Source organism: Nilaparvata lugens, chromosome 7, assembly GCF_014356525.2.
Source record: "Nilaparvata lugens isolate BPH chromosome 7, ASM1435652v1, whole genome shotgun sequence".
Lineage (NCBI taxonomy): Eukaryota > Metazoa > Arthropoda > Insecta > Hemiptera > Delphacidae > Nilaparvata > Nilaparvata lugens.
Genome location: NC_052510.1, coordinates 23,223,705 through 23,238,090, shown reverse-complemented (window position 1 = coordinate 23,238,090; position 14,386 = coordinate 23,223,705). Strand labels below are relative to the sequence as shown.

Here is a 14,386-nt window from a genome sequence, read left to right as displayed (position 1 = left end):
CATACTTGGACTGGAATGTAGTCTTTGAAAAGAGGTAGATGTTTGAAAAGTGGATTCCTTTTTCATCAAAAAGCATGTTGAACAGTAGGTCGGTTTTGCCGCAGCCAGAAGGTCCACATATAATACATCTCATATGATTGGGGAATAATGGTCCATGACGCTTTTTCTTTGTATCCATTTCTACCAAGCCACACCCTAATCACTTTGTCAAAATTGATAACTCTAAACTGGTTTTGTTATTGCACAACCTGTTTCATCTTACACAAGATCATCTTTATCAATCCATGAGTCGTGACTGGAGCTATATCCTTTCCAGCATACCAACAGTTTATGCCCTCTTTTCCTCAACACTTTTTCAATTTCAAAAACACTGGGCACTTTTGTCTTTATAATTTCTTCAGAATAGAATCCTCCTTCAATAGGTTCACCTCTATAGTCCTCCAATTCGTTGGTTACATGCACTGTAGGTTGCACATGTCTTACTGTGAACAGTTCATTTGTCCAATTGGCTAGATATCCTTTGTCGAACATTTTTTATACTTGCTGATTCTCACCTTATCACCTGGCACAATATCCTGATGAGGACCTGGATAGAACCTACCTCTACACTCTGCATTCTTCTTCTGCAACTCTTCTCGATAGGCTTGATGCTGTTTACCGAGTTGGTCGAGTAGCACTTTCTCATGCTTCTTCTGCACATCAGCTGGTGGCATACCTATTGTTCTATGGACTCGTCTATTGTACTCTGCAACAAGTGAGGTTAGAATGTCTGTCCAACAGTAGGTTCCTTGTTCAGTGAACTCTGTCCACATTAGATGTCTAAGTGTTCTATTGAAATGCTATACTATTGATGCCTTTTTATCGGAAAAGGTTGAATAATGATTGATACCATACTGTCGCACAAGTTGTTGGTATTTTTTATTGAACCACTCTTTACCATCATCGGTCTGTATATTTTTCATTGGATGTTTTTCAAATATAGGCTGCATTGCCTTGACCACATCATTGGCTGACTTGCTTTTAATTGGTATAGCAAAGGCAAACTTACTAAGACAATAATTGATAATAGTAATTATGTATCTATAACCTTTGTTTTGTCTTGCATATGGCAACATCTCAACAAGGTCAGCCTGATACAGATCATCAAGGCCTTCCACAGTGACTTTCCTTGTAGGAAAGTTCCTATGAGCTGGCTTGTGCAGCTCTCTTGCTATCACAGACTTATTCATACTGAAGGAAACCATCCAGGTCACTGGCTTTAAATACTTGTATACTATCTCAGAGGCAAAAGGATGGAGATTACAACTTTTTTTCCTGTTACATATTTCTAAACAGGATACATACTATCTCAGGCAAAAGGATGGAGATTACAACTTTTTTCCTGTTACATATCTCTAAACATGATATATACTATCTCAGAGGCAAAAGGATGGAGATTACAACTTTTTCCCTCTGCAAATCTCTAAACAGGATGCATACTATCTCAGAGGCAAAAGATTGGAGATTACAACTTTTTTCCTGTTACATATCTCTAAACAGGATGCATACTATCTCAGAGGCAAAAGGATGGAGATTACAACTTTTTTCCTTCTGCAAATCTCTAAACAGGATGTACTGCAGCCATACTGTCTTGACTGTGTGTCATTTTGATAGAAATTATCATAATCGGGTAACAAGTTCCTATAACAAAGCTTGATATATTCGAGAAGGAAATTGATAGGGGTCTCCTAACGATAAAGTTGGCTTATCCAAAAGGAAATATCCTACACAATCCTGTTTTTGCATGGTGGGGGATACAAATATCAATAAATTTTGGCAAATCTTCTTCATTGTGCTTGAAGCTCTCACAATGTTCACTAGTTATGTTGCTGTTTACCAAGCTGGAAGAACTCCTGGATATGGAGCCCTCATCCATGGTTGCATCTCCGCCCCCAGCTTCTCTGCCCCCGGCTGCGCCCTCGCCTCTGCTGGCTGCCCTGCCTCCAGCTACACTGGAGGCTCTGCTGGAGATGCTGGTGGTGGCAGTTAATGTTGATAATGACATGGTATGTACTCTATGAGAACTTCACTTCCATCTATATTCACTTCATTATAATACTATGCTTTGTGGGGAATTGGTTTCACATTGGTGAGGTGGAACTTCCTTCAGGACTCTCCACCATTTTAAAACCATTTGCTAGTACTGAATATTAATTTGTCTTACCAGCTCTACAAGGTTCAATTCATCATTGCATACTTTGAAATGTGAAATTGGAATGTATTCTATTACTGTTCCATCCATAGTATTTTTCTTTCTTTACAGCTTGCTGAGATTAATAGTGTGGGGTTGGAAGAGTGGTTGAGGCGGCAGGCAGCACCAACAGCCTCCCCACCACCGATGCCTGCACCAGCTGCCTCCCCACCACTGATGCCGGCACCAGCAGCATCCCCACCACAGATGCCGGCACCAGCAGCATTCCCACCACCGATGCTGGCACCAGCAGCATCCCCACCACTGATGCCGGCACCAGCAGCATCCCCACCACTGATGCCGGCACCAGCAGCATCCCCACCACTGATGCCGGCACCAGCAGCCCCCCTGACGCTGCTGGAGGGGGATGGGGATGAGGAGGAGGCACGATTTGGAGTGGGGGAGTTTCACAGGTTGGGTTTGCCCATCCAGAGGGGAGTTGAGAGGGAAAGTGGCTATGGCCGAGGATGGCCCTCTCATGTGATGTTGAACAGACAACGTAGGAGGGTCGTCTGCAGACTGAGGATGATAGTCCCCTTCCCCACAACTCCTGCTCGGTACATGGGCTGTCAGGAGATATTATCAAGAATATTCAATCGAACCAGATAAGTATTCTTGCTAACACTCATGATAATTGAGCAGGACCTGCTCAATTATGAGCCCCCCACTCCGGAGCATTGGAGGTCTCTGGGAGTCTTTGGAAGGATAGTGGATATGATAAGAGTGGCAGCTCAACACGAGCTTATCACCCCACTACTCCTGCGGGTGGACAGACGGCCAGCTCCAGATCAGATGATTGGAGATCTAGAGATTCATTATCCATTCATTGATCTAGAGCTGGCTATGCTGATCATCCAGCAAGAGCAACACCAGAGACTTCAGGTGTGACGTACCTGTATGGAAAGTATTTTTGAATTTTTAGAAATGTGAGAAAAATACTCTTCATACAGGTATGAAATATATATATTCTACATGTATATTCTATACTCTATATTGTTCTGTATTTATACTGTATTATACTCTATACTCTGTATATTCTGTATTTCTATGTTCTATATCTATATATATATATAAAAGCGAAATGGCACTCACTCACTGACTGACTCACTCACTCACTCACTCACTCACTCACTCACTCACTCACTCGCATAACTAAAAATCTACTGGACCAAAAACGTTCAAATTTGGTAGGTATGTTCAGTTGGCCCTTTAGAGGCGCACTAAGAAATCTTTTGGCAATATTCCAACTCTAAGGGTTGTTTTTAAGGGTTAAAAGTTCGTCTTTTAGCATGTATATTCTTCTTCTTCCAATCTCTTAATTATAATTGAAATTTCCATATCATATGTTACTATAGAACTATAATCTAGATAGAGTACCTCTTCGAAAACAGTTGTTAACTGGCAACTAAATTAATAATTTTGTCAGGTTGGCATTAAGTTGAGTTGACTTTGTTAGGTTGGCACCAAGTTAAAGATTTAAATGCATTTATCGCGGAAAAATAATTGATTGGGCACTGCTACTTCAATCCTGGGAATATTATATTACTAGCCGTCAGGCTTGCTTCGCTTGCCATATCCGTTTAGCCAGACATTTAGTCTGAACCCCCGACTGGATTGTCCTAACATATGATAAAAATGCTCAAATGAAAAATGCAGGCGAGCGAAGCGAGCCTGCTGATCTCATTCTTGGACGATCCAGTCGGGGGTCCAGGTGGCGGAGCCCCCTGGCTAGACGGATATGGCGAGCGAAGCGAGCCTGACGGCTAGTTCTATTATACATTTATAACAACATTTATCCAACATTTGTTTCCATTTCACCACCTGTTGATATAGTATATAAGAAACAGCTTAAACCAAGCACTAGTCTCAAGATGCATCTCACACCCTGCACTATATGACTATCCATACATGTCTCCAAGAGAAATTTACTATAAGGGTCGATGCCAATTTTTGATAGTGCAGGATGTGAGATGTATCTTTAAACTGGCCAAGCAACATTTTGTTTGCATCTGAGTAGCATGGGTGGTCAGCAGGATACTCTGAAGTGTCAAAGGTATCTTCAAGCTGTTGATTGTTGATGATATCTCTGTATATGTCTTCTGTCTTGGCAAGGTAGAACAAGCTATCAGTATCTTGATATAAGAGTTAAAGACAGTCCTTGTAGATGGGCTTCATGATGTCATAATGGCATTGGTACATGAGGGTTTTGCTGATGTCAAGCACTGATAACCCTATATAGATTGGCTTGTTGAGCTCCACTTTCTCTTTATGCATCAAAACAGCGCAAATATTCTCTCCAAATATGATACGATCCTTGTACACTGGTCGAGCAATCAGTCTATTCAAACGCTTCTCATCATTCACTAGCTCCATGCTCATCCTTTTTCGCACATTTTCCATTGTTTTACCAAACACAGCATTGTTCATAAGTTTGAAAAAGTTCTTTTCAAACTTATTCTTTGACTGCTGTCTTAGCTTTGTATTAAGCATGATGTATGATGCTAGAAAGTTTTCCTGCTCAAACCGCACTTCTCGATGAGCATTTTTACTGCATGCTGTACTGCTTGTTTTAGGGTGCGGTAGTGACATACATAATGTTCACAATCAGACAGAGTTGTCATGAGTATTTGGCATGATTAGATTTGAGTGTTTTCTTGTTCTCTGTAAGAAATGGGAAATCATTGTGCTCGCTGTGCAAGTTGGAAGGGTATTCAATGTCCACCTCTAGAATGTATCCAATCTCCATATTATCCGCTAAACCTGTAATACCTATTGTTACTGCTTCCAATTCTCCTTTATCCATCTATTGGAATTGGTGACATGGCCCACACATATAAGAGTTAAAGACAGTCCTTGTAGATGGGCTTCATGATGTCATAATGGCATTGGTACATGAGGGTTTTGCTGACACATTGCTGACACATTGCCCAGCCATATTGGCTGACACATTGCCCAGCCATATAGGTTGTTAGCATCTGTATATAACAGATAGGATGTAGGCTTCTCTGGATCCCAAGGTGCGCCAGTGCACTTGCTGTTGGCAATTGCATGACAGTGTATGCAATTTGTTATTCCTCCTCTGATACCTCGCTCAATAAACATGTATATGTCATAGTCAGTAAGGAGCTCAAGCTCAACTTTAGTATATTTCAGCATGAAGTCAAAGGAAAAGCCTGGAGATGTAAAGTAGTGCACACAATCCAAATCATAAGTCTTCATGCATACATCACGGAAGCTCTCAAAGACATTGGCCAACAGGAGAACATCTGTTTTCAAGTACAGGTCACTGTACTCTCCCAGAGTTCTACAACTGAATTGGTTCCACACAGTTTGAGCATGTTCATAATCATCACTGCTAATACTCCTATCAGTCAGCTTGCTGAAAAATGCCTTTTTGGGTGGTAGCAATGTTTCTTCGAGTCTCTGCCATGAATCACAGTGGTCATATGGAAACACTCCTTTCCTTGAGACAAGGCTCAATTTGTTTCCAAACACCTTGGCAGTATGTGGCAACACTTTGGACAAGTCTTCTGGATTTGATGCTGATTTGACTAGGTTAGTGACCAGGTTGTCTAAACTATCAGTTGTAAACTGGAATGTATCGATGAATCAAAGGTACATTTTTGGAGATATTCATTTGGTGAATGATATATACTTTTCCAATGTGTTTGGGATGACAAACAGCCGATCCTTATCTCTACCCAGCTCTGGAATAATAAGGTGTGTATCATAGTTTGAAGAGTTGTGAAGAAACACTGGTATGAATGATTGTTGCTGTCGCTGCAGGTTGCATTTACGACATAATGCATTCTGGTAGATACCAGTTATATGACAATGGTCATACACCTTATCTTCATTGAACTGTTCATTGCAGGCCTCACAGAAGTCAACCGCATTGTGTCGTGCTTGCTCTCTTTTGGTTAGTGGGAGCAACTTGATATTCCTACAGTCAATTGCCTTATCTAAATCTTTTGCATACATGGTGAGGGTCTTCATTAAATGTTTGGCGGCATCAGGACCCCTGTAGACAATCAGCTCATGAGGGATTAGGTTAGTGATTGTCAGTGAGGAATCTTCTAAATCTGGGTCCCACACAAAGTATAAGCAGTAACTCATTGGCTGATGATACTGGATAACTTTGGTAGCTTTACCAATCCATTGTTCATTGTCTTCATCAGGTTTCTCCAGGATGCACTCAAAATCGCAAAATTGGTATATGCTACCACGGGTACTCTATACTTTTGCACATGTTTCTCAAACTTTAAGGTTGGAGGTTCACCATCTTTTCCAACCTGAGGCATGATGATTCTTGCTGTATTATTGCTAGCACAAAACTCCTCATGCTCAACCATCCTGCGTTCTCCATCTCTGTCATGGGTGTAATAGGTGGAACATTGTCTGCAGATGATAATTTTTCTTTCATGTTTTGTGAGTTGGGATCTCACAAGTCTTTCAAAATTTTCAATGTAGCAGTAGTGGCTATTGAATTTATGTTCATTGTCATCCTCAAGGGTGCTGTTTTCATCATCATCATCACTCTCGCAGAGGAGGAAAAGATCAAAGTGATCTGCCTTCATTGCATTGCCAACTCTTCTTGGAAATATAATATTCTTCTCATCCACACCATGAATATAAACTGATACCCCTGGATTATCTTTCTCAAATCTATCGATTTGACTGATAGCAGTGGGAAATCCAATGCCTGAAAAGTTGTATCTCTCCTCCAATTCATGGTATCGGTCATTGACTCGTTCAGGATGACTGTCTTGTACATGTTTGGTGAGGATAGCCCATTTGAAACATTGCTGGTCCTTGTTTATAGGATTGATGATTGCCTTTTGTGCTGATAGAAGAGGTGGAAGACTGATGTAGGATGATCCACGCAGGGGAATATGTCTGCTAATCCTGATGAGCAATCCATCAATGATAAGCAAACTCTATCCACTGGAGTTTCCTTCGAATTTTGACTCCTCATCCAGTAGGGTCATGCACGCTTTGTTGATGATGTCTGGAAGATTGATGATACTGAAGATGGTGTAGTTTGGAGTTTTGAAGGCAACATTCTGAAACTCTTCTTGTTCGAGGATGTTCTTATCAAGGGTGCTGCGGAAATATGTTGCCTCCAATACTAGATTGAACTCCATTGCTCCATGTGTCTGGTGTTGCTGACTGATGATGTGAATAATTTTATCCTTCAGACCATTCAGAACGGTGTGGAAATCTTTGGCAGGGTCATCCTTGCATGTATTATTGTGGTATAGAGTCTTGAGTCAGGATTCAAATGCCTCCTCCAGAACAACAAACTTGTCAACTGAGTTTGCTGTCTGTTGACATCATGCAGCTTTGTTCATCTGGAACAATGCAATACAATATTGCATACCTAAGGTATGCAGTCTTCAACTCTATATGAATATATATATACCTTCATCACTACCAACAGATGTGGGGATGAAGGGTGGTGAATCAGTGTCAATATCTAGGATTGAGGGTCAGATGTTTGGGTGTGTCGGGGATGGAGGTTCATTGGTGTTTATATATATTTTTTTTTTATTTTTTTTAATTTTTTTTTTATCCTATTGCAATCTAGTCTGAAAAGACTAATGAGCAATTTTTTCCTAATATAATAACGGGTTAAATATTAATAAGATAGGTAGTTCTCACCAGGACTACTACTTCTAGCAACTAACTTGGAATTAACATTAGATAATAATAATAATATATATAAATAAAGTATCATGTATTATAATATACACATTCACACTATCAACACTGCTCTGCTTTTGACACTTTCACTCCACAGCACCACACAACTCGAAGGGTTTGGTCCGCTTCAATCTGCGCAGCATATGTGTGTTGTCAAGTAGCTGAGCGACTTCTTCATTTTCATGCCGTTGGATCCTGACTGCATGCTTGCGTGTGAAGCGCCCAATCTCTGTTGCAACGAACTCCACCTCCAGGTCTCTGTGAATGTCGGCGTTTCGGCTGAATCTTGGAGCATCGACAATGTTCCTCAAAACTTTGTTCTGGAAACGTTGGATTACATCGACGTTGCTCTTGCTGGCACAGCCCCAGAGTTGGATTCCATACATCCATATTGGTTTCAGGATTTGTTTGTAGATGAGGATCTTGTTGTAAGTTGAAAGAGCAGAATTTCGGCCTATCAACCAGTATATTTTTCTATATCTGATACCTAGTTCTTCTCTCTTCTTCTTCACATGTGCTTTCCAACGCAGCCTTGCATCCAGAGTCATGCCTAGGTATTTGGCCTCGTTAGCAAATGGAACAGGTTTCCCATTGATGGCTAGGGGAATTTGCTCACATTTTCTGTTTGTGAAGTTGACTTGAACAGACTTGGTCTCATTCACTTTGATTTTCCACAGTTTAGCCCAACTGGAGATTTCATCAGCCGCATCTTGAAGTTTCCTCATAGATTCCTGACTGTTGTCGCCCAGAGTTAGTACAGCTGTGTCATCAGCAAATGTTGCCACTGTATCATTTTCCAACTCAGGTAGATCGCTAGTAAACAGTAGATATAGAATTGGCCCAAGAACACTACCTTGAGGTACTCCTGCTCCAATTTCTTTTAGCTCTGAATAGGCGTCTTCCTGCTTGACTCTGAAATATCTTCCCACTAAATATGACTCCAATATTTCAGTGTATTCAATTGGAAGCATAGTTCTTAATTTTGCTAATAGGCCTCTATGCCACACCTTATCAAATGCTTGGGCAACATCCAGGAATACTGCACTACAAATTTTCTTCTCTTCAAGAGCCATCTCAATTAAATTGGTGATTCTGTGGACTTGCTCTATGGTGGTGTGTTTCTCTCTAAATCCAAATTGATGTTTTGGTATCAACTTCTTACTCTCTATAATTGGCTTTAATCTTTTCAAGAGCAGTTTTTCAAATAGTTTTGAGATTACAGGTAAGAGAGAGATTGGCCTGTAAGATGTAACATCATGTGGTGCTTTTCCAGGCTTTAAAATCATTATGACTTCTGCAACTTTCCAGTAATCTGGGACATATCTCAGCCTAAAAGATGTATTTATGAGGAATGTAAGCTTCAAGAAAGCCTTCCTTCCAAGATGTTTAAAGAATTCTACGTAGTCTCGATGTTTTAGTGCATGTCTTGGAGGGCTATAAATTGCTGCTAATGACACTTTGCATCCTTTGAGCTCCAGTGATACAACAGAAGCTTGAATTTCATCTGTTTGGTATTCCTTTTCTTCAGTGTGTTGTATTGTTTCTCTCACGATTACTGCACTACCTCCCCTTGCTGAATTATTTGGATGTGTAGTATGGTATGTTCTATAGCCTCTGATTTTGAGATAGGATTGGTTTGTCATGTGTGTTTCTGAAATAAGGCAGATGTCTATTTTGTCGTTATGGAGTACTAATTCTAGTTCTTGCTTCTTCTGGAGGATGCCATTGGCATTCCATGTCATAATTTTCAGTGTGCGGTTCATTGCTTCCTTCTGCTCCCAGCCGGGTTGGTGCTGCTTTCCAGTTTCTGTAACCCTTTTTCAAAGGAGGATAATAGTGCTTCTTGCTTTTCCAGCTTGGTTAGTATCAGCTGTAAAGTTTGTAGCACTCTGTCCTCTTGATTATTTTTGTTCATCTTCTCATCGAGACCTTTTTTTGTAGTATCAGCATATGATAAGGGTTTATCGAATGCTGACAATCTCGTAGTTTTTATTTCGGTGGAAGAAATAGGTATGCGTTGAGTTGAATGCTCCTTGCTCGAATCCACTTGCTTGATTGGTGCTGAATGGGGCTTCATATTTTTGCTTCGCATCTTCTGCAGTTCGACAGCAACACTGCACCCACGATAGCTTGCTGGATGATTTTCACCACAATGAATACATTTCGGCTTTTCTGCAGCTGCCTTTGTGCAATCCTTGGAGCTGTGTTTACCAGCACATTTGACACAACGAAACTCTTTAAAGCAATATTTTTGGGTGTGTCCATAAGCTTGACATCTTTTGCATTGAGCAATGAGCTTAGATTTCTTCATTGCCTCTATTTCTACCTTGCATCCCATTATGTTGGTGATTTTGTAAATTTTATTTACATCTTCTCCTGCTTCAAACTCAAGCATGAACATATCTAGGGGCTCTTTAGTTCTCCATTTAAGCTTTATGCTTGCGTTCAGAATTTTGAACCCTTTATCTTTGAGGTCCTTCACAATATTCTCTGCTTCACATGAGTGATGTAGCTTCTTAGCCATAACTCTGATTGGCCTTGATTGCTTGTTCTCATAAGAATGCCAAGTAAACTTCTCTTTATTCAACTCCTTTGTGAGCAATCTATAATCCTCCTCATTTACTAAGTTAATTTTGAAACTGTCTACTCCAAGTAGTTTCACACTGAAATTACGACTTGGCAGTAGCTTAACTAACTTTTCATGGAAGTTATTGTATGATTTAATGCCATCCACTATTACTGGTGGTAATGGAGGACTCTTTTTGACTTTGTGTTGCTGTACTGACTCACCCTTATTATAGTTGGTTGTTTTTCCTTCTGATGGAGGGGTAAGCGAAGTATTCAGCTTCCTCTTCTTAGATCCTCATTTTTCACTCTCACCCATTCCGTCTCCTTGGCAAGTTCCTCCTCATCTGTGCAGTAATCTGTACTACGCAATGTATTTTTAGCTGTAGCAGATTTTTCACTCTTGAGTTGATTTTTCCTCGTTGGAGTTGATTGATGTTGATCAGAATTACTACTCTTAACAACTTTCGAATTGTTGGAAGATGCAGGGACCGAGTTGACGTTACAGCTCTCCAACTGACACAGCTTAATTTGAAGTTCTTCTAGTTTCTTCTCAATCGAGTTGTTTTTTCTTTCTGCTGCCCGCATCCTATTATCAGCATCTTTCCATGCATTATACAGTATTTGCTCTGCAGGAGTTTTAAGCTGGTCTGGTTGAATGAATTTTTCTGGAGATGAATCTCCTTCATTCATGGTGATTGTTGGTGGTGGTGATGAATTGCAGCTATCTTCAACTTCTTCAAATTCTGGAATTAAGAAAGTTGAAGGTTTAACTAGTTTCCATTCCTTTCCATTCATTCTGGTTGGTATTATAATTATTACGACGGCTCAGCAGTTCTTTTTCGCCAGTTGGTTTTTCGCGAGGTGACCGACCGTGGCAGGCGACGCGAACGCATTTTTGTGACGGATAGAGAGCCGTCGTCCAGCATAAAATTAGCGAAATTCTTCTGTTATAAGGTAATCTCAGTTTTTAGGGATGTATTTTCCTTATTAATTTTCATACTATAGAGTGGCCCTGTATTTTAAATTCGCTTAGCAGTTTCTGACTTGCTGTAATTCCAAGTAGGGAAAGCCCAATCCTTTTCCTAGAGAACTCAGGTGCAGCTAGAGCTCGTCCTCGTCGAAGTTTCTAGACTGCGACATCCTTTCTCTTTCTCTCTCTTAACTTTCCCGATTCTATAATCCTTCTAGCTCTCAGGTACAGCTTGGGGACTTCCTCGCCAAAGTTTCTAGACTGCGGCATCCTTTCTCTTTCTCTCTCTTAACTTTCCCTATTCTATAATCCTTCTAGCTCTCAGGTACAGCTTGAGAACGTCCTCGCCGAAGTCCCCAGACTGCGGCATCCTTTCTCTTACTTTCTCTTCACTTTCCTTATTCTAAAATCCTTCCTGCTCTCAGGTACAGCTTGAGAACGTCCTTGTTGAAGTCACAGACTGCAACGCTTCCTGCTCTCAGGTACAGCTTGAGAACGTCCTTGTTGAAGTCACAGACTGCAACGCTTCCTGCTCCCAGGTACAGCTTGAGAACGTCCTTGTCGAAGTCACAGACTGCGACGCTTCCCGCTCTCAGGTGCAGCTTGAGAACGTCCTTGTCGAAGTCACAGACTGCGACACTTCCTGCTCTCAGGTGCAGCTTGAGAACGTCCTTGTCGAAGTCACAGACTGCGACGCTTCCTGCTCTCAGGTACAGCTTGAGAACGTCCTTGTCGAAGTCACAGACTGCGATGCTTCCTGCTCTCAGGTACAGCTTGAGAACGTCCTTGTCGAAGTCACAGACTGCGACGCTTCCTGCTCTCAGGTATAACTTGAGATCGTCCTTGTCGAAGTCACAGACTGCGACGCTTCCCACTCTCAGGTGCAGCTTGAGAACGTCCTTGTCGAAGTCACAGACTGCGACGCTTCCTGCTCTCAGGTACAACTTGAGAACGTCCTTGTCGAAGTCACAGACTGCGACGCTTCCCACTCTCAGGTGCAGCTTGAGAACGTCCTTGTCGAAGTCACAGACTGCGACGCTACCGGCTCTCAGGTACAGCTTGAGAACGTCCTTGTTGAAGTCACAGACTGCGACGCTTCCTGCTCTCAGGTACAGCTTGAGGACTTCCTCGCCGAAGTTTCTAGACTGTGGCATCCTTTCTCTTTCTCTCTCTTCACTTTCCCTATTCTAAAATCCTTCCTGCTCTCAGGTACAGCTTGAGAACGTCCTTGTCGAAGTCACAGACTGCGACGCTTCCTGCTCTCAGGTACAGCTTGAGAACGTCCTTGTTGAAGTCACAGACTGCAACACTTCCTGCTCTCAGGTACAGCTTGAGAACGTCCTCGCCGAAGTCCCCAGACTGCGGCATCCTCTCTCTTCCTTCCTCTAAATTTTTCCTGCCCTGTATATCCCGAGATCTCAGTTCCAGACTAGAGATCGTTCCCGTCGCGGTCCTCAGACCAGCGAGAAGCTTAGGAGAATCCTTGTAAACCCTTCCCTATCCTCTCATAATAGTCGACATACTGACTATTAATTTAAAAGCGTTTCGGACGATTGAGAGTGATTCCCATACCCTTAAGGGCAGTTACAGATTGGCCCTTAATAACCGGCGCGCTGTCATCAGACTAGCGCGGAAATCCTATTTAGCAGTTTCAGAATTGCTGAAAATCCTTTCGCAGCTGCAGGCTCGCGATTCAGAAATCCGACACCCGAAACCTCATCCATTGAGCTTTAGTTATCATAAAATTGTAATTGATATACTGTATTTAGCTAGCAGGTTCAGCTTGCTGAGAACTATATCGCGATTCACAGATCGCGAGTTATTGAACCAAACCCCATTAGTTACAGAAAGGAACAATCCTATTAACGAATCTCCATTCCCCAGGCCCGATAAAATATTCCCTATACCTCTAACTCGGTATACCATATCCTATACCTTATACCTCTTACGCCTCTCCAATCATATTGATCTAATACTGGGTGCGCAGGTTCAGTCTGCACACCGACAGCCCGCAGTCTCAGATTGCGAAAACCGTAACAAAAATTCTATATCATTCCTTGTTAAGCTCCATCCCGAGTTCCTCCACCTACAACCTTTATTCCGGGCTTGCAGGTACAGCTTTGCTCGCCGTCAACTCGCAGTTGGTTCAGATTGCGTACTACCTTTACAAATATAATTATTTGTGGGGATCTGATATCCGGATCCGTATCCTTGGTTAAGGTTACCTCAATTCTCCCTAACACCCAACCTGAATTCCAAGAGCCGAGGGCCGAATCGGCCAACAACGGCACGGGCACCCACTCTTCCCTTCAAATTAAATACCTCCCGTCAAAGACAGAGGGTAAAGAATCAGGACAGAGGGAGAAGTGTAGGTCCAGTGTCTCCACCAGTCAATACGGTCACCGACCCCGACCCATACCCGGCTGTAGCTAGTCCGCATTGTAGCAATACTTCGCAATTATTAGAAAACCTAGAGGGTGGAATAGGACTTTCTAATAAAACTGGCGCCCAACGTGGGGCTAAGACATCTGGCGCCCAAGTAGATCGTGAGCAAAGGTTAAGTAAACCCCAGTGCACGATGTCGGAACGAGGAGAGGAGTCTACACTCCAAGAGTACGAAGAGGACCAGGGAGATCACGAGACAGACACCACGGAGCGAGAAACCGACCCTCGAGTGTCGTGGGTGTACCGGCTGAGTAAGGAGGAAGCGGTCAGCTACCTGGAGAGTCTTGGCCTGTCGGCAGTGGGGACTCTGATGGAGCTGAGGAGGAGGATGGTTGAACACCATCGGTCCCGGACCGCTGCGACCTCTCAGACTCGCCGGGACGATGCTATCCCAGGCACAAGCCGTGTCTACTCTGAGCCGTCCCTCCACAACAGAGTGAATCGACCAACAGGTATAGAGCCGGCACCAC

The 14,386-nt window shown here is 42.3% G+C and overlaps 1 protein-coding gene across 1 annotated transcript; it reads left to right on the top strand.

Annotated features, from left to right (window-relative positions):
* The first annotated feature begins 1,046 nt into the window (after window positions 1-1,046).
* LOC120352328 (anther-specific proline-rich protein APG-like) lies at window positions 1,047-3,237 on the top strand. Its single transcript, XM_039432360.1, has 2 exons — window positions 1,047-2,045; window positions 2,303-3,237. Exons 1-2 carry the CDS (start codon window positions 1,863-1,865, stop codon window positions 2,837-2,839), a joined length of 720 nt encoding a protein of 239 aa, XP_039288294.1. The 5' UTR covers window positions 1,047-1,862; the 3' UTR covers window positions 2,840-3,237.
* The last annotated feature ends 11,149 nt before the right edge of the window (window positions 3,238-14,386 follow it).

What these genes read in the sequence shown, in the direction of transcription:
- LOC120352328 (XM_039432360.1), top strand. Translation starts at nt 1,863, where the DNA reads ATGTTGCTGTTTACCAAGCTGGAAGAACTCCTGGATATGGAGCCCTCA. An exon ending in TTAATGTTGATAATGACATG is followed by an intron (nt 2,046 to 2,302) that starts GTATGTACTCTA and finishes CTTTCTTTACAG; the next exon opens with CTTGCTGAGATTAATAGTGT.